This window comes from Pseudophryne corroboree, chromosome 4, assembly GCF_028390025.1.
Source record: "Pseudophryne corroboree isolate aPseCor3 chromosome 4, aPseCor3.hap2, whole genome shotgun sequence".
NCBI classification, from domain to species: domain Eukaryota; kingdom Metazoa; phylum Chordata; class Amphibia; order Anura; family Myobatrachidae; genus Pseudophryne; species Pseudophryne corroboree.
The window spans coordinates 872092098-872112086 of NC_086447.1; the positions used below are offsets into that span (position 1 = coordinate 872092098).

Here is a 19989-nt window from a genome sequence, read left to right on the forward strand (position 1 = left end):
AATTCACATGATGTCTTATATTGGAATGAATGTAATTGGATGTCTTTGATTAGGAAAATGTGTGAACAGGTTTCTGCATTCCTTCCCTGAACGGTGCCAGCCACCTACAAACAATCAGTCCGTCTGGCACTACTCCTGTCTTCTACACTTGGCCTGTCAGCTTCAGTCTCTCATGGGTCCACTACGTGATGCCGGCGCTTAGGATCCCAGCGCCCAGCATACCGGCGCCGGGATCCCAACCGTCCGCATGCCAGCAGCGGGGTGATAACAAAAGAGCCCCTTGCAGGCTCGCTGAGCTAGCCACACAGCAGGTAGGGTGGTGCGTTACGCGCGCCGCGCTATTTATTCTCCCTCAAGGGGTGTCGTGGACCCCCGAAAAGGGAGAATAGTTGTCGGTATATATCACCTGTCCACCTGTGACTACTCCTGCCTCCCATACACCGCCCGTCAGCTTCTGTCTCTAATAGAGTATATTACCTGTCCACCTGTTACTACTCCTGCCTCCCATACACCGCCCGTCAGCTTCTGTCTCTAAGAGTATATTACCTGTCCACCTGTTACTACTCCTGCCTCCCATACACCGCCTGTCAGCTTCTGTCTCTAATAGAGTATATCACCTGTCCACCTGTGACTACTCCTGCCTCCCATACACCGCCCGTCAGCTTCTGTCTCTAATAGAGTATATTACCTGTCCACCTGTTACTACTCCTGCCTCCCATACACCGCCCGTCAGCTTCTGTCTCTAATAGAGTATATTACCTGTCCACCTGTTACTACTCCTGCCTCCCATACAGCGCCTGTCAGTTTCTGTCTCTAATAGAGTATATTACCTGTCCACCTGTTACTACTCCTGCCTCCCATACACCGCCCATCAGCTTCTGTCTCTAATAGAGTATATCACCTGTCCACCTGTTACTACTCCTGCCTCCCATACACCGCCTGTCAGCTTCTGTCTCTCATATATCACCTGTCCACCTGTGACTACTCCTGCCTCCCATACACCGCCTGTCAGCTTCTGTCTCTAATAGAGTATATCACCTGTCCACCTGTGACTACTCCTGCCTCCCATATACCGCCTGTCAGCTTCTGTCTCTAATAGAGTATATCACCTGTCCACCTGTTACTACTCCTGCCTCCCATACACCGCCCATCAGCTTCTGTCTCTAATAGAGTATATCACCTGTCCACCTGTTACTACTCCTGCCTCCCATACACCGCCTGTCAGCTTCTGTCTCTCATATATCACCTGTCCACCTGTGACTACTCCTGCCTCCCATACACCGCCTGTCAGCTTCTGTCTCTAATAGAGTATATCACCTGTCCACCTGTGACTACTCCTGCCTCCCATATACCGCCTGTCAGCTTCTGTCTCTAATAGAGTATATCACCTGTCCACCTGTGACTTCTCCTGCCTCCCATACACCGCCTGTCAGCTTCTGTCTCTAATAGAGTATATTACCTGTCCACCTGTGACTACTCCTGCCTCCCATACACCGCCCGTCAGCTTCTGTTTGTCATATCACCTTTCCGCCTGTGACAACTCCTGCCTCCCATACACCGCCTGTCAGCTTCTGTCTCTCATATATCACCTGTCCACCTGTTACTACTCCTGCCTCCCATACACCGCCTGTCACCTTCTGTCTTTAATAGAGTATATTACCTGTCCACCTGTGACTACTCCTGCCTCCCATACACCGCCCGTCAGCTTCTGTTTGTCATATCACCTTTCCGCCTGTGACAACTCCTGCCTCCCATACACCGCCTGTCAGCTTCTGTCTCTCATATATCACCTGTCCATCTGTTACTACTCCTGCCTCCCATACACCGCCCGTCAGCTTCTGTTTGTCATATCACCTGTCCACCTGTGACTACTGCCTCCCATACAGCACCAGTGAGCTTCTGTCTCTCATATGCCACCGCCTGTAACAACTCATCGCTCACATACAGCACATGTGACAACTGCTGCCTCCCATGCACTGCCTGTCGGCTTCTGTCTCATATATCACCTGTCTGCCTGTGACAACTCCTGCCTTCTATACAGCACCTGTGACAACTCCTGCCTCCCATACAGCACATGTGACAACTCCTGCCTCCCATACAGCACCTGTGACAACTCCTGCCTCCCATGCAACACATGTGACAACTCCTGCCTCCCATGCATCGCCTGTCAGCTTCTGTCTCTCATAATAGCACCTGTTTGTCTGTGACAACTCCTGCCTCCCATGCATCGCCTGTCAGCTTCTGTCTCTCATAATAGCACCTGTTTGTCTGTGACAACTCCTGCCTCCCATACATCGCGTGTCAGCTTCTGTCTTTTATGTGCTACCTGTCCTGTGGTCTCCGATTAACCGCCTATCTACCTGTAATAACCTTCTGTCTCCCATACAACAAAAGCTCCAGTTTCCTATACACTACTTATCTGCCTGTGATGTCTTCAGTCTCCCATGTAGCACCTGTGACAGCTTCTTTCTTAAATAGACACTGTGTCTGCCTATGATAGCTCCTCTCTCATAAATACGAATTGTCCACCTGTGACTCAACCCCAAGTGGAAGGGACATTTTCAATGAAAGTTGGTTTAAAGGTTTTCCTTCCTTTTAGATCATTGTTCTCCTTTCCCATTGTGTTCCCCCTAGAGGGCTGCACTGCACCCACATGCAGAGCTATATCGCCCCTAATCATTATATATAACAGTCATGTTCCAGCATGTTCCTGGAAGGAAAATCTGGCAATTATTTGTTTGCCTGTGAGCCTTGTGCCAGCTGCAGAGAGATCAACTCTACCCCGGAACTGTCTCCTGGCTGGACACCCTGGCATGAGACCTGGCACTAATAAGCCTCACATGTTCATTACACATCTGCTACATCCTGCTGTGTAGCGCCAGGGCCTCTGTTTTATGTACATGGGCACAGACTGCAGACAGAGCAGGGATAATGGTCAGTGCAGGCAGGGGTGTAGCGAGGATGGCTCCGGTGGAGCACAAGCTCCAGGCGCCGGAAAAGTTAGAGGGCGCGCCGTAGACCAGGAGGAGGAGGAGCAGAGGAGGCGCACACTGACTCGGACTCAGAGACTAGGTAGGGAACAGGGCAGGCAGAGGCGATAGCAGGAGGCACAGACAGCCAGCACATGCTGGAGCTCTCCCTGCCCCTCAAGCTGCTGCAGAGCGGCTATTTCTGCCCCTCAGGCAATTCTGGGACATTATTTTCATGGAGAAATTGGGGGAGAAATTGGGAGATTATCAGATCTGGGGAGGGGAGCAGTTTTGGGGCATTATTTGCATTAAGGGATTGAGGGGTTGAGAGATCAGGTCAGTCGGGGCATACATAGTGTTTTTCATTTATTTGAATTAAAAATGTAAATAATTGAATACAGTTACTTCCATAGTGGCTCTACTGTGGTGTAACGTGTATGAGGGGATCTACCATGGCATAACATGTATAAGGGGCTTTACCATGGTGTAATGTGTATAAGGGGCTCTACTGTGGCATAATATGTATAAGGAGCTCTACTGTGGCATAATGTGTTTAAGCAGCTCTTCTGTGTGGTATAACGTGTATAAGCAGCTCTTCTCTGTGGTGTAATGTGAATAAGCAGCTCTACTGTGGCGTAACGTGTATAAGCAGCCCTACTGTGTGTTGTAATGTGAGTAACGGACACTCCTGTGCAGTGTAATATGAATTGGTACTATTATGTGGCCACGCCCCAATATAACTTCGGCACACACTGTCCTTATTTTATACAATGAGCTATACCAGGTCTAGAACTGACCCTGTCACCAATCTAAATATTGTTTCTTTTCAAATGTAACATGCTATCACATGTTGGCCAGGCCCCCAATTCAGTACAGGGGAGAGGGGCGCCAAAACAGACCCTTGCTCCGGGCACCATGGCACCAAGCTACACCTCTGAGTGCAGGATACTAGATATTGCGCATATTGAAGGAGTTAATGAGACTCGGCCACTAAGGACCTACATGGTATCAGGTGATCTGCAGAAATATATCAGGTGTCGCTCTTGTGATTTGAGGTGTGCAGTGGCGACGTCTTCTTTGTTGCCTCAATGGGTTTATCCTTCCTCCCCCAACTATGGCGTCTATTCAGGAAGCAGTGAAAAGTGTGGAGAGGTGAGCCAGTGGAAACGTTGCCCACGGCAGCCAATCAGTGTTGAAGTAACATTTATAAAGTACATTCTATAAAATTATAGGTAGCAGCTGATTGGTTGCCATGGGCAACTTCTCCATTGGCTCACAACTCCACACTTTTCACTGCTTCATGAATAGACCCCTATATATCTGTGATATACTGCGTGATATCTGAGGAGATCTGAGGGCTATGTCAGTCCTACTATCGCTGCTGTAACATTATGACACAGTGACAAAGCTGGGAGATGCTGTAGATGTCTCTCTCCATACTACTATGTAAATGTAGGATATGATACATTATAACACGCAAGTAGTTCTGCGTCAATATACAGTACACTCAACACTGATTATGTTGCTTCCCCAGCACTCTCTGGTCATTCCGTGTGATGTTTATCCAGGGCTTGTGCATTACTACAGATAATATATGCAATTTCTAAATGTAATAGTGGCCAGTTACCTCAGAGTTCTATATAAAAGCGCTTATACTGCACTGTAGTAATGACTCCTGGTACCCCTGTATCTTACATTCGGCTAGTGCATGCTTCATCAGAATAAACTACCAGCAAAGTCACATACTGAACACATTACTCTGGGTATGAGTCTGAATGTCCCTATGTACTATAGTAACTTGTACCCTGTACAGCTAAAGGAGCCATTACCCACAATCCCCTGCAGCTTGTCATATTAGTGATGGTAAGAGAACCTTATATACTGCAAGTATAGGTAGGACAGGAAGGCATAGTACACTAGTGTGATACTGGTATATAGTCAGTGGCCTAACTCAGACATCATAGGACAGGTTCATTACCGCCAGTCACTTCTGGTAGGAGGGCATCCATCCATCACAGACAAAAAGAGGTCATTCTAAGTCAGACTTAATGCCAGTGTTAGCAATTTTTTGCAACTGCGCTTGTGTTAAAATCCCCAAAACATACAGAGCATGCGCTCCATCCGGTTTGCGCCCAGAGTCGCAGGACTGATTGAGCCGCGCTGACTGGGAGGTGGCTATGCAGATGCACAAAGCTCTTCCCCCGATGGGCGAGTTGTGTGCGTGTCGTAGGAGTGGTAAGGCCTCCAGTCGTGTTCATTGGTGCCATACTCTGGCGGAGATACTGCACCTAACATGGGGCTGGTGCCTGTCCAGATGGTGCTTCTGATGGTTGTGACAGCAGCCACACAGAGTGGGCGCCCCAGTCATTCCGCATTCAGGTGTACGGCTGTACGCTGGCATTAGGGCTGATACTGGCATTAGCATAAAGTCATAGATAACAGTGTGTTGCAGAACTATTCACACCCCCGTGCATGCAGAAAAAAATGGTGTGCATGGGGATGCGTTTTGCTGATTGCCTCTATTTGACCTTTATATGACTGATTCCTCTCACGTTATAGACTTTTCCATTTTATATAAAGCCTGCATAGACTATGGGCCTGATTCAGAGATGGACACAATGTCGATGTACGCAGTGGAGCGTTTTGTGCCACTGTGTGGGCGCCTAAGTCGCACTGTGCGTGTGCCGCAATGGTCTTGGAACAGAGGTCGCAGTGAGGATTTATTGGCAAAGTGATTGACAGTCAGAGAGCATTCGTGGGAGTGGTGAATAAAACATAGGCATGTCATGACCATTTTAGGGGCGTGTCAGCATGTGACTGCGATGCCATACGTAGTTACAATGTCTCCGGCGTTTTACTTCTGACAGCTACGCTGTGCGACCATAGGTCATCAATCAATTTGCATCAGATGTCTGCATCTTCTTACACAAGTGGCGGCTCTCAGACGCTTCCAGTGAGCATTGAATTTAAATCCTGGTGGCTACGACATTTTTGTATTTTCCTACAGCATACGGGATCGCAGCTGCGAAGTCATTTGTGTACATCTGTGAATTAGGCCCATAGCCAAGCAATATATGAACGTAATGTCTCCAAAATGTGCGTAGTCCTTTGCATGTGATGTAAACACCCCCTGCTACATCAGTTCGGTACTGGAAGTAACTTGCTCCATTTCTTTTTTTGTGCTATTATTGTATTGTTTCTCCTGCTTTATTCCTGTTTAAATATAAATAAATAAATAAATAAATAAATAACACATTTTATTACCAGAAATTCTGTGGAGACTTATGTGAGATTCTAAGAACGTAACGTTCTTTTATCCATGACAGCACCAGGGGGCACTACCTACTTAAAACCCTGGAGAAGGGCTACTGTCTCACAGCCAGTGACTATACCAGTATCACACTAGTCACACACCTATCTCATACTCTCTACCTGTAACTGTACCTCTCTAAATATTCCCCCTATACCCTCACTCTGACACCTGGGGCTGCAGGACAGGACTTTGCCAATTATTACAGCCCCATTTGCGAGTGCAAGGGATAAGGCAACAGATTTTGTTAGCAAAGATATCTGAATGTACTGCTGCTTCCGGGATCAGGGAACACACATGTACATTTGTGCCCATCTCGGGTGTTACATAAACAACTGTAGAGAAATGTGACATGCAATAAAAAGCTCATTTTAAGATGTTTGAAAAGGTGAGAAGTAATCTTCAGCTTCTGTGTATATACAACCTGAAAATCTCCATGCTGGATATACGTAGAGTTGATGCTTTTCCTTGAGGAGTGAGGATAAATAAGAAATGCGTTGTGTCTAACGATAATGAAACGCAAGAGAGCAGTGAGAGTGAGGAGGTCCATAGTGTGGACAGGAATCTCACTGGGACTTGGTTGCAGGTCATTCAGTGATCAATTGAACACTTCCTTCAGTGTGGTCCCTCACAGTCCCTGACCCCAATACCAGCAGTGCCAAATACTGTTCTTATATACTGTCCACCATTGACCACTGTGGGTGGACTTGTCCCGAGAACAAAACACTGTGAGAGATGAGCTATGAAGGGGTGGACAGTGCTGATCAATGTATGAACTATTGCCTAATTATATGCGCCAGTCCTGCAGTGGTCCACTTGGTACCTCACATGTAATCCCTGATTAAGGTTGTATTAAAGATCAGGATGAAATATTACTGGAGTTCAGAGATGCAGGAACTGTCCAGGATTTTGGTCACATCTGTCCTGTTCCATGTAGCCCTTACCTATTGTTCATCTCCGTGGACATTGCACAGATCTGTTATGGCTCAATCCATCCAAGTCTCTTAATGTCCTCAAGGCTCCATGGGTCTCAGCGTTCCTATGTTATACCATTGTTGGATCCATGTGTTTTAGCTTATTGTACATCGTCTAGGGATCCATTTGTTTGTGGTTTTTAACACATGTGCTTCAAGGATGGCATCGATGGTGGCCCACTTATACATTAATCTTGCTTGTTACTGCACGGACCACGACCATCACATCAATCTCATCTTCTGGACTTGTGATGTGTTGAAAACAAAGGGACATTCTAGATGTTTACAAAGTTCCAGGAGGTATCACAGTGACGTTTCTACACAAGACCCATTGCGGTGGAGACGCCGGTGGTCATGGTTTGTGCAGCCTTCGTTGCGATGGACGATGAGGATGGGGAAATAGAGAGCATCCTGGTATGGAGGGGGTTCCTCCTCTTCCACTGTGACCTGACTGGACAGCCGTGTCTGCTCTGTAGGGCCCCCCTGCTCATTGAGGCTTTCACTGCGACTCTGCCACAGGCAGCTGCGCCGAGATCCGTACAGACGTGACAGGGAGAAGCGGCTGCTGCTGAAAGGAATTCTGGGACTGCCATTACAGATACTGAGGGCACTACGGGAGAAGATGGATGAGCTGCTGATAGTATGGTGGCATCTATCACAGTTCTGACGATAACCCCTGGTATACCGGCAGGTTGTGTAACCCGTGGAGATGCCCACCAGATCCATCAGGACGGCTTCAGAGTAACTTGGTACCAGCTGCTGGTTAGACCGTATATGCCACTCCAGCTCTGTGCTGTCAATGGTGTTAACCCGTGGCATTCTCCGGCACAAGGTCCGGTCATCGGCTGGTGTCACGGGTGTAAAGTCAAAGCCAAAGAGCTTCTCCACATGGTAGTGGACACATGAAGTGCGGTACTCATTCAGAACCCTTAGGGGCCAGGACAGTGTTAGGAGACCAGCTACCCAAAAAATATAGTGGGACACATACCAGGGAAGGTTGTCTGGGTCAGAAAATGCTACCATGTATTCTTTGAAGTCCACATTTTTCAGGTGCATTCCCTCTCGAGCTTCCATGTAGTCATCCAGGCCCTCATTCTCTGTGAAGAACCGTGCCCTCTGTGTAAGGTACGAGTTCTCAGACTCCACATTGGCAAAACTGAAGCACTTGGTGAACCTTAGCCGCGTAACGGGATAGCTATCAAGGTCAGTCAGGTCTTTAGAGACGTCCTTAACGCCACAGTTGGTGTAGTCAAATTCAGATTCTGCAACATGAGTATTGACGCGCTCGTGATATACCTGGGTCGTTGTGTAGGCATCCCCATTTCGGTAACGCGTCACCTGTCGAGTCCTACGTACATAGTGATAGCTGATGGCCTTCCACCAGATGCATGGCGTGGCCTGTTGCATCCTCTGTACCCGTTCCTGCACACTCTCCAGGTCCACTTTATACTGCAGCTCATTCCGCGTGTAGCAATGCCAGCACTCCACCAGGTACACCACATACAGCATGAGGAGAAAGGCCAGGGGGATGTAGATATAGCCGTTGGAGCAAGGGCTGTCATGGTACATCATGGAGTTTCCTTTATAGGCGCTGTCAAAGGTCAGTCGGGTGACTTTGGTAACGTGGCACCAGGTCATAGCACCCATGCAGCCATAGATGAGGAGAGACAGCAGGAGACATTTCCAGTGAGACTCACGGCACAGTGACTTGCTGAACGACTGCTTCACTGGTCTTTGCTGGGTAGACAACAAAAGAGAGAAGCAGAGAGTTAGATATTAGTATTACAAAATGCATCAAACATGGAATTCCGTTATATGCTGAATCCAGTCTCTTAGAGCAAGGAATCGTGTCGATGCTCATGGTACATTGTGCACTTTATTTATTAATTAATAAAATGTATGTATATAGAGCCAACATATCACACTGAACTTTACAATTGAGAATGAAACAGTAATAAAATGAGACAGGATAATACAGAAAGAGGTATCCAGCCTCTGCTCACAAGCTTACAATCTACTATTATCTGCAGTATATGCAAAAGCTAATCTCCTGTGTCTGCTGAATTCTCTAGTCTAGTACATACCTTCCAACCAGAGGCGGATTGGCCATAGGGTTCACAGGGAAGATTCCCGGTGGGCCGACGCACCCGTGGGGCCTGTTTTGTTTGAGGACAATTGGTCCTTTTTATAGACATAATGAATAAGATGCTAAATAATTTGCATATATGTATGATATACATATATAGATGATCTAGTGTATGCTCTGTCTGCCTGCTTGGCTGACATATAAGATTGAGTGAATAGTGATTGGGATAAGGTTGGTGTAATAAGCCAGAAAATATATCTTTCTAAAGAATTATATAGTTTCCTAAATTCTGAAGGTGTATCATATAATGTGCTCATAATATTTAATTTTATTTCTTTTTAACTTCCCCCTTGATGCTGGACATGCCCACTATCTGGAAAGTCTTGGGGGGAGGGTGCTGCTGCCATGGCCCATGGCTAGACTTTACACCTCTGGTGCTGCCCATGTGGGGCCACCAGTACAAATTTTTCCAGGGCCACTTTTTGTTCCCAATCCGCCCCTGCTTCCAACTGTACCGTTTTAGCCAGTAGTGCAGTGGTTTCCACACTTTTTTGAATCACGGCGCCCGAGAGTATCAGAATTTTTTGCACGGCACCCCTAAGCCAATAGTTTCTTATTGAAAAATGTAGAAAGAAATGTTAAATTATGTAAATTGTCTTTATAGGTCATCCTTAGGGTAACTTATGTGGTGAGGGACAAGCTTTGCTTCTGATTGTCAATATATTTTAGGATTGGCAGCCATTAACACTGGTTTTGCTTTTTACATTGACCATGCAGAATTTGAATTGGTTCTGGACCACCAACCCGAGGCACCCCTGCAAGTGTCCCAAGGCACCCCAGGGTGCCACGGCACACAGTTTGGGAACCACTGCAGTAGTGTACCGTTTTTTTATGCTCTGTACAAGCCAAAACAGGAGCTGTACCAGGTGCAGTGTCTCCTGATTGCTATAGCTTTGTATAGTAGCGCTGCAGGTACATGCCCCCTTTTCTCATGTCCACGCCCCCCTTTCTAGTGTCCACGCCCCCTTTTCTCATCTGTACCGGTTTTCGGGGGTAATTCAAAGTTGATCGCAGCAGCAAATTTGTTAGCAGTTGGGCAAAACCATGTGCACAATAGGTGGGACAGATAAAACATTTGCAGAGAGAGTTAGATCTGGGTAGGTTATTTTGTTTCTTTGCAGGGTAAATACTGGCTGCTTTATTTTTATACTGCAATTTAGATTTCAGTTTGAACACACCCCACCCAAATCTAAGTCTCTCTGCACATGTTCTATCTGCCCCCCCTGCAGTGCACATGGGCCCTCATTCCGAGTTGATCGGTCGCAAGGCGAATTTAGCAGAGTTACACACGCTAAGCCGCCGCCTACTGGGAGTGAATCTTAGCTTCTTAAAATTGCGACCGATGTATGCGCAATATTGCGATTACTAACTACTTAGCAGTTTCAGAGTAGCTCCAGACTTACTCTGCCTGTGCGATCAGTTCAGTGCTTGTCGTTCCTGGTTGACGTCACAAACACACCCAGCGTTCGCCCAGGCACTCCCACCGTTTCTCCAGCCACTCCTGCGTTTTTTCCGGAAACGGTAGCGTTTTCAGCCACACGCCCCTAAAACGCTGTGTTTCCGCCCAGTAACACCCATTTCCTGTCAATCACATTACGATCGCCGGAGCGAAGAAAAAGCCGTGAGTAAAAATACTTTCTTCATAGTAAAGTTACTTGGCGCAGTCGCAGTGCGAACTTTGCGCATGCGTACTAAGCGGATTTTCACTGCGATGCGATGAAAAAGAACGAGCGAACAACTCGGAATGAGGGCCCTGGTTTTGCCCAACTGCTAACATATTTGCTGCTGCGATCAACTCTAAATTACCCCCTTCATCTCAGAGATGTTGGAGGGTATGCTAGTACAGACAGAGCAGAGTACAGCAATACTGAGAGTACCGCTGTTACAGCAACTATAGAAGAACCAGTATATCTGATGGCCTAATTCAGAGATAGACACTATTGACAAAGCAGCCACATCTTTGGGCACCTCTTGCCAGCTTCGCTGATCCGCTGCTGCATCGGATGACCTGCATGAGCATCTGTCATCTAAGTAACCTTTAGGTCACTCTGGATCACCGGGGATCACGCTGCTGAAGCCAGTGAAGCTGCATCCAAGGACGCAGTCACTGGCTTCAGCACGCCCAGAAAACCGGGCAGATACCCCCCTTCATTTTCTGTAACGCTAGCTGTCGCCGCCTTCACTCCCCATTCAAACATTGGGTCTCTGAATTAGGCACATAGGGGGTAATTCCAAGTTGATCGCAGCAGGAATTTTGTTAGCAGTTGGGCAAAACCATGTGCACTGCAGGGGAGGCAGATATAACATTTGCAGAGAGAGTTATAGGCCCTACACACTGGCCGATTTGTTTGAAAGATATGAACGATCTCGTTCATAAATGAACGAGAACTCGTTCATATCTTTCAGTGTGGAGGCTCCAGCGATGAACGATGCGCGGCCCTGCGCTCGTTCATCGCTGGTCCCCCGTCGGCTGTACATGCAGGCCAATATGGACGATCTCATCCATATTTGCCTGCACTTCAATGGAGCCGCGTGACGGAGGGAGTGAAGAAACGTCACTCCCCCCGTCACTGCCCCCTCGCCGCCGGGTCGCCCGTATCCGCCGTCGGGCAGCTCGGCGGCGGATCGGCATGTCTGTAGGGCCCTTTAGATTTGGGTGGGTTATTTTATTTCTGTGCAGGGTAAATACTGGCTGCTTTATTTTTACACTGCAAATTAGATTGCAGATTGAACACACCACACCCAAATCTAACTCTCTCTGCACATGTTAAATCTGCCTCCCCTGCAGTGCACATAGGCCCTCATTCCGAGTTGTTCGCTCGCTAGCTGCTTTTAGCAGCATTGCACACGCTAAGCCGCCGCCTACTGGGAGTGAATCTTAGCTTAGCAAAATTGCGAACGAAAGATTCTCAAAATTGCGACTAGAAATTTCTAAGCAGTTTCTGAGTAGCTCGGGACTTACTCTGCCACTGCGATCAGTTCAGTCAGTTTCGTTCCTGGTTTGACGTCACAAACACACCCAGCGTTCGCCCAGGCACTCCCCCGTTTCTCCAGCCACTTCCACGTTTTTCCCAGAAACGGCAGCGTTTTTTCACACACTCCCATAAAACGGCCAGTTTCCGCCCAGAAACACCCACTTCCTGTCAATCACATTACGATCACCAGAACGAAGAAAAAACCTCGTAATGCCGTGAGTAAAATACCAAACTTCTTAGCAAATTTACTTGGCGCAGTCGCAGTGCGAACATTGCGCATGCGCAATTAGCGGAAAATCGCTGCTATGCGAAGAAAATTACCGAGCGAACAACTCGGAATGACCACCATAGTTTTGCCCAACTGCTAACAAAATTCCTGCTGTGATCAACTTGGAATTACCCCCATAGTTGTATCAAGTATACCACAGAATATTAGAGAATAGTAGTTATAAGAAGGTAGTGCGTGGCCAGTGATAGGGAAAGGTCTAAACATTAGAGGAACGGTTATTATCAGGTTATCTTCTCTGGTGTGTTGGGAGGAAATAGCAGGAGCCTGGTATTGCATAGATTAGATCCATAGTAAAAACACAAGAAAACAAGAAAGAATTCAAACTTGGGGACCGTGTGGTACAGACATTGGATGATAAGAAAATGGCCGGAAACATTGGGTTTACTAGTGCCATGGGCTGGCTGCACACGGAGATTGGCCTTTGTATGTTATGTCATAACCACATGATTGTGTCTTGGTATTCCGGTCTAAATAAAAGAATCCACAGCTAAATTCTAACCACTGGGTGCTGCTACTTATTATAAGGACAGTAGGGGTCATTCTGAGTTGATCGCTCGCTAGCTACTTTTTGCAGCGCTGCGATCAGATAATGGCCGCCTATGGGGGAGTGTATTTTCGCTTTGCAATTGTGCGAACGCTTGTGCAGCCGAGCTCTGCAAAAACATTTTGTGCAGTTTCTGAGTAGCCCAGGACTTACTCAGCCCTTGCGATCACTTCAGCCTGTCTGGTCCCGAAATTGACGTCAGTCACCTACCCTGCAAACGCTTGGACATGCCTGCGTTTTCCCAAACACTCCCAGAAAATGGTCATTTGACACCCATAAACGCCCTCTTCCTGTCAATCTTCTTGCGATGTTAGGGTGGTGTTTGCGCTGATTTATGGTGACCGAATCCTGCAGTCTATAATCTCAATGATGCTCAGGTTCCTATATCAACCACATATAGCACCTGGACTACCTATAGGACGGATCCGCAACAGAACGAGAAATGCAGAACTGGTCACTCTATGTAAAACGCCTTAATTGCTCTGCTTAACGTGGCCTCTAATCCAGAATGTAATCCCCCAAAAAAGATTTAGGATTAACCAGTAAAGTGGTTTGATGTGTTTAACACCCAGATGTACTTCTGTTATCTGACATATATCTTCCATTCATATGTATGGCTCTCACATTCATTTTATGAACAATCAAAATTAATTTTAATAATGCATCCAGCAATCTCCTCTTCTCCCATCATATAAAGACCTTAAACCTTCTTCTCTCATATTGTACTTCATTACTTAAACAGTATGTGAAAAAAAGGAGCAAATTCCATTATTTACAAAGACTGCAGCAGTTCTAGAAATTCTGCGTAATTTATATACAGGTTATACAGGTACTGAATTCCATATAGGCAGCAATAAGGAATGTTCATTTTCAGGGCTCCATGGTGACCTGTCAAATGTCCTGTGCTTTTCTCACTTCCATCTTGGACCTTTGCTCCTGACCGCCTATAGGCCCTCATTCCGAGTTGTTCGCTCGCTAGCTGCTTTTAGCAGCCGTGCAAACGCTAAGCCGCCGCCCTCTGGGAGTGTATCTAAGCTTAGCAGAAATGCGAACGAAAGGATCGCACAGCGGCTACAAAATAATTTTGTGCAGCTTCAGAGTAGCTCCAGACCTACTCCTAGCTTGCGATCACTGCAGACTATTTAGTTCCTGCTTTGACGTCACGAACACGCCCTGCGTTCAGCCAGCCATGCCTGCGTTACCCTAGGCACGCCTGCGTTTGTATCTGACACGCCTGCGTTTTTACTCACACTCCCCGAAAACGGTCAGTTGACACCCAGAAACACCCACTTCCTGTCAATCACTCTGCGGTCACAGTGCGACTGAAATGCTTCGCTAGACCTTGTGTGAAACTACATCGTTAGTTGTAAGAGTACGACACGCATGCGCATTGCGTCGCATACGCATGCGCAGAATTGCCATTTTTTTGCCTGATCGCTGTGCTGCGAACGAAAGCAGCTAGCGATCAACTCTGAATGACCACCATAGTCCTGTGGCACTACTGACAGCTGAGGTAGCATAGGAGCAGAGTAGGTGGGTGTCCCTAGTGCCTAATGTGCCCCTGTGCAGAGCGTTATCTGGTGGCAGGGACTGATTAGACGAGATCCTTCTATCCCTGAAGTTTTCGGCTAAAACAATAATTTTTCTTCATATAACGCCATTCTGAGATGGCATTATTTAAAGTAGGATTTTACTCATTTTCTTTAACGGTTTCCTGCTACCTGAATAGCAATGGCTTGCTCTCTACCCGGGTCCTGCAAAAACGGACGCAGAACAGTGACTGACAGTCTGATGACATTTGGGGGCAGGGGCAGCCTCTATTTCTTCGTGTCGCCGCTGTTGCAGGGAAGAGACGAGGCCAGAATCTTGTGCTTGTGCAACTCTATGGGTCACCTAGCCTGCCGATGGAGACAGGGAAGATCCGAAACTGCATCCTAGGACGCAGTTTGGATCAGTAATGCAGCAGGAGGCGTCATTATTTATTTATTAACAGTTTCTTATTGTTAGGGTCTCCTGCTCTGTGCTGCCACGTCGTCATGGCAACCGGAAGACAAGTGCTAGCGGAGTAACCTGAGCGTAGCTGATACTCCGGTTCGGGTCTTTTGCTGTGCAGTGGTTACAGGCTCTGTGCACGGAAGGGGATCCGTGCTGGTTTTTGTGCTCACAGTCTGTGAGGTCTGAGTGGGGCGTGGCCAGCACCTGCTATATAAACCCTCTTCTCAGGTTAGGCAGATGCTGCTGAATCTTTGTTGGTTAGTCAGTTCCTGAAAGCTAGCTAGTACTGTGTAAACTTTGTATTTGTTTGTTGCTTACTGCAAATAGGCCTTGGGATTTGGTATGACACTCTGCCAATCCAGACCTAGCAGTAAGACTGGAGTCAGTCATTTAACCTGCTGGGGTTCTTTTGCTACTCTGTGAACCTAGCAAGTTTGCGGCTGTATTCTCAGACTTGCCTGCCAAAATCCTTTCTCACTGTGCAAGGTGTTCAGGTGTCAGTTTAGTGGCAGTAAGCTGAACCAGTGCACTGCAAGTGAGGACTAGGATTGTGGAGACTCTCCTTGTGTCTATTATTCCATCTCTGACCAAGGAGTTTACTGCCACACCCGTTGGTAACCCTTTAGGGTTTTGCTGTTGCCCTTAGCAACAGCATTTCGGGTTCTCTACGTATTAAATCACTACATCTCGCTTCTTTCCATCCGAGCATTCCTAATACTAGGGAGACACCCAGTTTCTTAGCCTTTGGGCTTCTCTGTTCACTTTGTGTTTATTTTGTTACCCTATCACCTTCTGTGTATGTAATGTCATATTCCCCAGTCTGTCTGTGAGTTCATTTGTTTTGCATCCCTCACTGTTCAGACACCAGGACATTCCTGCTGGCACTGGTGTGCATAACATATTCAGCAGCCTAATACTCCTGTTGAAATTTTGTGGGAATATGGAGCATACCCCTCAAAATACTTTGCAACAGGTGGTCGATCAGGTGCAGGTCCTGACTCGACAATTTAATGATTTGTCCATTAAAATGCACACCTCGCAGGCCGCTGGCGGAGCTCCCGCAGCAGCAGTACCTTCAGGGGTTAAGGAGCCGAAAGTAAATCTCCCGGATCGTTTTTCTGGAGATCGTTCGCAGTTCTTTTGTTTCAAGGAGAGCTGCAAGATATATTTCCAGCTTAGGCCTCAGTCTTCTGGGTCGGAGATTCAGCGGGTGGGCATAGTGATTTCCTTGCTACAAGGAGACCCACAGGTCTGGGCATATGGGTTGCAGCCTGACTGTCCGTCGCTTAAAAGTGTTGATGCTTTTTTTACGGCACTGGGCATGTTGTATGATGACCCTGACAAGACGGCCTCAGCCGAGGCTCAGATTTCGATCCTTAAGCAAGGGCGAAGGCCAGTTGAGGTTTATTGTACGGAGTTTCGGAGGTTGGCCCATGATACCCAGTGGAATGACCCAGCCCTGAGACATCAGTACCGAAGAGGTCTTTCTAACCAGTTAAAAGACCAACTGGTACAATATCCCTTGCCTGATAGCTTGGATCAGCTCATGCAGTTATCCATTCGGGTGGATAGACGGCTGAGAGAGCGCAGGCTTGAAAGGGAGACCGAGGTTTCCTTCTTTCCCAAGGGAACCTCAGACTCTGAGGAATTTTCCGAGGAGCCTATGCAGATTGGGGCTACCCGCCTCTCCTCGCGTGAGAAGACGCGGAAGAGACAGCAGGGGTTATGTTTGTACTGTGGGAATAAAGGTCATGTGGTAGTATCATGCCCAGAAAAGCCGGAAAACTTCAGGGCCTGAGGGTGATGGGAAATATCCTGTCAGGCCAGAAGTCAGAATTTCCCAAGAAGACTTTTATCATTCCGGTGACCTTGAAGATCCTCGGTCAAACTGTCAAGACTGAGGCCTTTGTGGACAGTGGGGCCGACGGGGTTTTTATGGACCGCCATATCGCACTGAAACACTCTGTTCCCTTAGTACCCTTGGCATCGGAAATTTAGATTTGTGGGTTAAACGGGGAACCATTATCCCAGGGTAAAATTACCTCTTGCACTAGCCAGATTTCTTTGTTTATTGGAGCCACACACTCTGAAAAATTGTCCTTTTATGTGACTGTCTGTACTTTTGCCCCATTGGTGTTGGGGTTACCCTGGTTAAGGGCCCACAATCCTCAATTTGACTGGGTCTCTGGGGAGATTCTTAGTTGGGGTACTGATTGTTTCAGGAGTTGCTTGAGCCTTCCAGTCAGGCTTTCGCAGCTAAGTTTGCCAGGATTGCCAGGATGTTATGCAGATTTTGCGGACGTGTTCTCCAAAAGAGTTGCAGAGGTATTACCTCCCCATCGCCCCTATGACTGTGCCATTGATTTGTTGCCGAATGCTAAGCTTCCCAAGAGCAGGTTGTACTCCCTGTCATGTCCTGAGACTCAGGCTGTGGCAGAGTACATTCAGGAGAACTTGGCTAAGGGATTTATCAGACCTTCACAGTCTCCAGTTGGGTCGGGGTTCTTCTTCGTGGGTAAAAAGGACGGTTCGTTGCGACCCTGCATCGACTTCAGGGAATTGAACCGTATCACGATTAAAAACTCATACCCACTGCCTCTCATTTCGGTCTTGTTTGACCAGCTTCGTACTGCCACCATTTTTTCTAAGATTGACCTACGCGGTGCGTACAATCTAATCCGAATAAGAAAGGGGGCTGAATGGAAGACTGCCTTTAATACCCACTCAGGGCATTATGAATATTTGGTGATGCCTTTTGGGCTCTGTAATGCCCCGGCAGTCTTCCAGGACTTCATGAACGATGTGCTCAGGGAATATTTGGATAGATTCTTAGTTGTATACTTAGATGACATCCTAATCTTCTCCCATTCCCTGGAGGAACATCGGAAGCATGTACGCTTAGTCCTCCAGAAACTCAGAGACCACCGGCTTGGGGCGAAGCTGGAGAAGTGCGAATTTGAAGTTCAGCAAATCGCATTTCTAGGATATATTATCTCCCCAGAGGTTTTCCAAATGGAGGGTTCCAAGGTACAGGCAGTCCTGGATTGGGTGCAGCCCACTAGTTTGAAGGCGCTTCAGCATTTTCTGGGCTTTGCAAATTTTTATAGACGATTTATCGCTGGATTTTCGTCTATAGTGGCGCCCTTGGTGGCACTCACTAAGAAAGGGGCGGATGTTGCTCACTGGTCTTGTGAGGCCAAAGCGGCTTTTGCCCGTCTCAAAAGGGCATTTGTCTCGGCCAAGGTGCTGCGACACCCAGATCCAGAGCGTCGTTTTGTGGTGGAGGTGGATGCCTCTGAGATGGGTATTGGGGCAGCGCTCTCTCAGATGGGGGTGTCTGATAATCGCCTTCATCCCTGTGCTTACTTTTCCCGTAAATTTTCGCCTGCCGAGATGAATTATGACGTGGGTAACCGGGAATTGTTGGCTATTAAGGATGCACTCGAGGAGTGGAGACACTGGCTTGAGGGGGCTAAGTTTGTGGTCTCAATTCTCACCGCCCATAAGAATTTGGCATATTTAGAGTCAGCGAAGCGCCTCAATGCCAGGCAGGCACGATGGGCTTTGTTTTTTGCTCGCTTTAATTTTTTGATAACATATCGCCCTGGGTCAAAAAACATCAAGGCTGATGCGCTCTCGCAGAGTTTTGCTCCAATCCAGGAGACCACCGAGGAGCCATTGCCCATTGTGTCCCCATCATGTATTAAAGTGGGCATTACCCAGGACCTCTTGTCATTAGTCCTTAGAGCACAGGAGCAGGCTCCTCCAGACCTTCCGGTAGGTCTTTTGTTTGTGCCTCCTAGGTTAAGACAGCGAGTGTTCCTGGAATTCCATGCCAAGAAGTCGGCAGGTCACCCGGGTATTGCCAGAACTCGGGAGTTGCTATCTAGGGCGGTGTGGTGGCCCTCGGTGGCTAGGGATGTGGATCAGTGGGTTCGGGCATGTGACATCTGTGCCCGAAATAAGACTCCTAGAGGGGTTCCTGTTGGCCCATTACATCCACTCTCTATTCCATCTAAGCCATGGACCCACATTTCAATGGATTTTGTGGTGGACTTGCCCAAATCCTCGGGGATGACAGCCATCTGGGTTGTCGTTGACAGGTTTTCAAAGATGGCGCACTTCGTTCCATTGGTTGGGCTGCCATCGGCCAGACGCCTGTCTGAATTATTTATGCTGCATGTTGTGCGCCTCCACGGGTTGCCACTTGATGTGGTCTCTGACCGCGGATCCCAGTTTGTGGCCAAATTCTGGAGGGCATTTTGTTCTGATCTCCAGATTTCTGTCAGCTTGTCGTCAGGCTACCATTCGCAGTCTAATGGGCAGACTGAAAGGGTGAACCAGTCCTTGGAGCAGTTCCTCAGGTGTTATGTCTCCAAGTGTCAGACTGACTGGGTTGCTCATCTGTCCATGGCGGAGTTTGCCTATAACAACGCGGCTCACTCTGCTACAGGGATCTCTCCCTTCCTTTGTGTGTATGGGCATCATCCTAAGGCCAATTCTTTTGACCCCCTGGACTCCACGCCTGGTGGTTCCTCTGTGGTTTCGGTCCTTAGAGGTATTTGGAGGAAAGTGAAGAAAGCCCTTGTGTCTGTGTCATTAGTGACCAAAAGGGTTTTTGATAAGCGGAAAAGACCCTGCAGCTTCAAATTAGGAGACTTCGTCTGGTTGTCTACCAAGAATTTGAAGTTGAGACAGCCATCTCATAAGTTAGGCCCCCGGTTCATCGGTCCTTATAAGATCACTAGGGTTATCAATCCGGTGGCATTTCAGTTAGATCTACCCCG

General features: G+C 47.6%; 1 protein-coding gene across 1 annotated transcript in view; it reads right to left on the reverse strand.

Annotated features, from left to right (window-relative positions):
- Window positions 1-824: 824 nt before the first annotated feature.
- The window catches only part of TMEM151B (transmembrane protein 151B), a 110679-nt gene continuing 91514 nt past the window's right edge, over window positions 825-19989 (reverse strand). The window contains exon 2 of the mRNA XM_063918811.1: window positions 825-8990. Within this exon, the coding sequence (XP_063774881.1) occupies window positions 7557-8990 (1434 nt within the window). The 3' untranslated portion in view covers window positions 825-7556. The remainder of the gene's footprint in view (window positions 8991-19989) is intronic.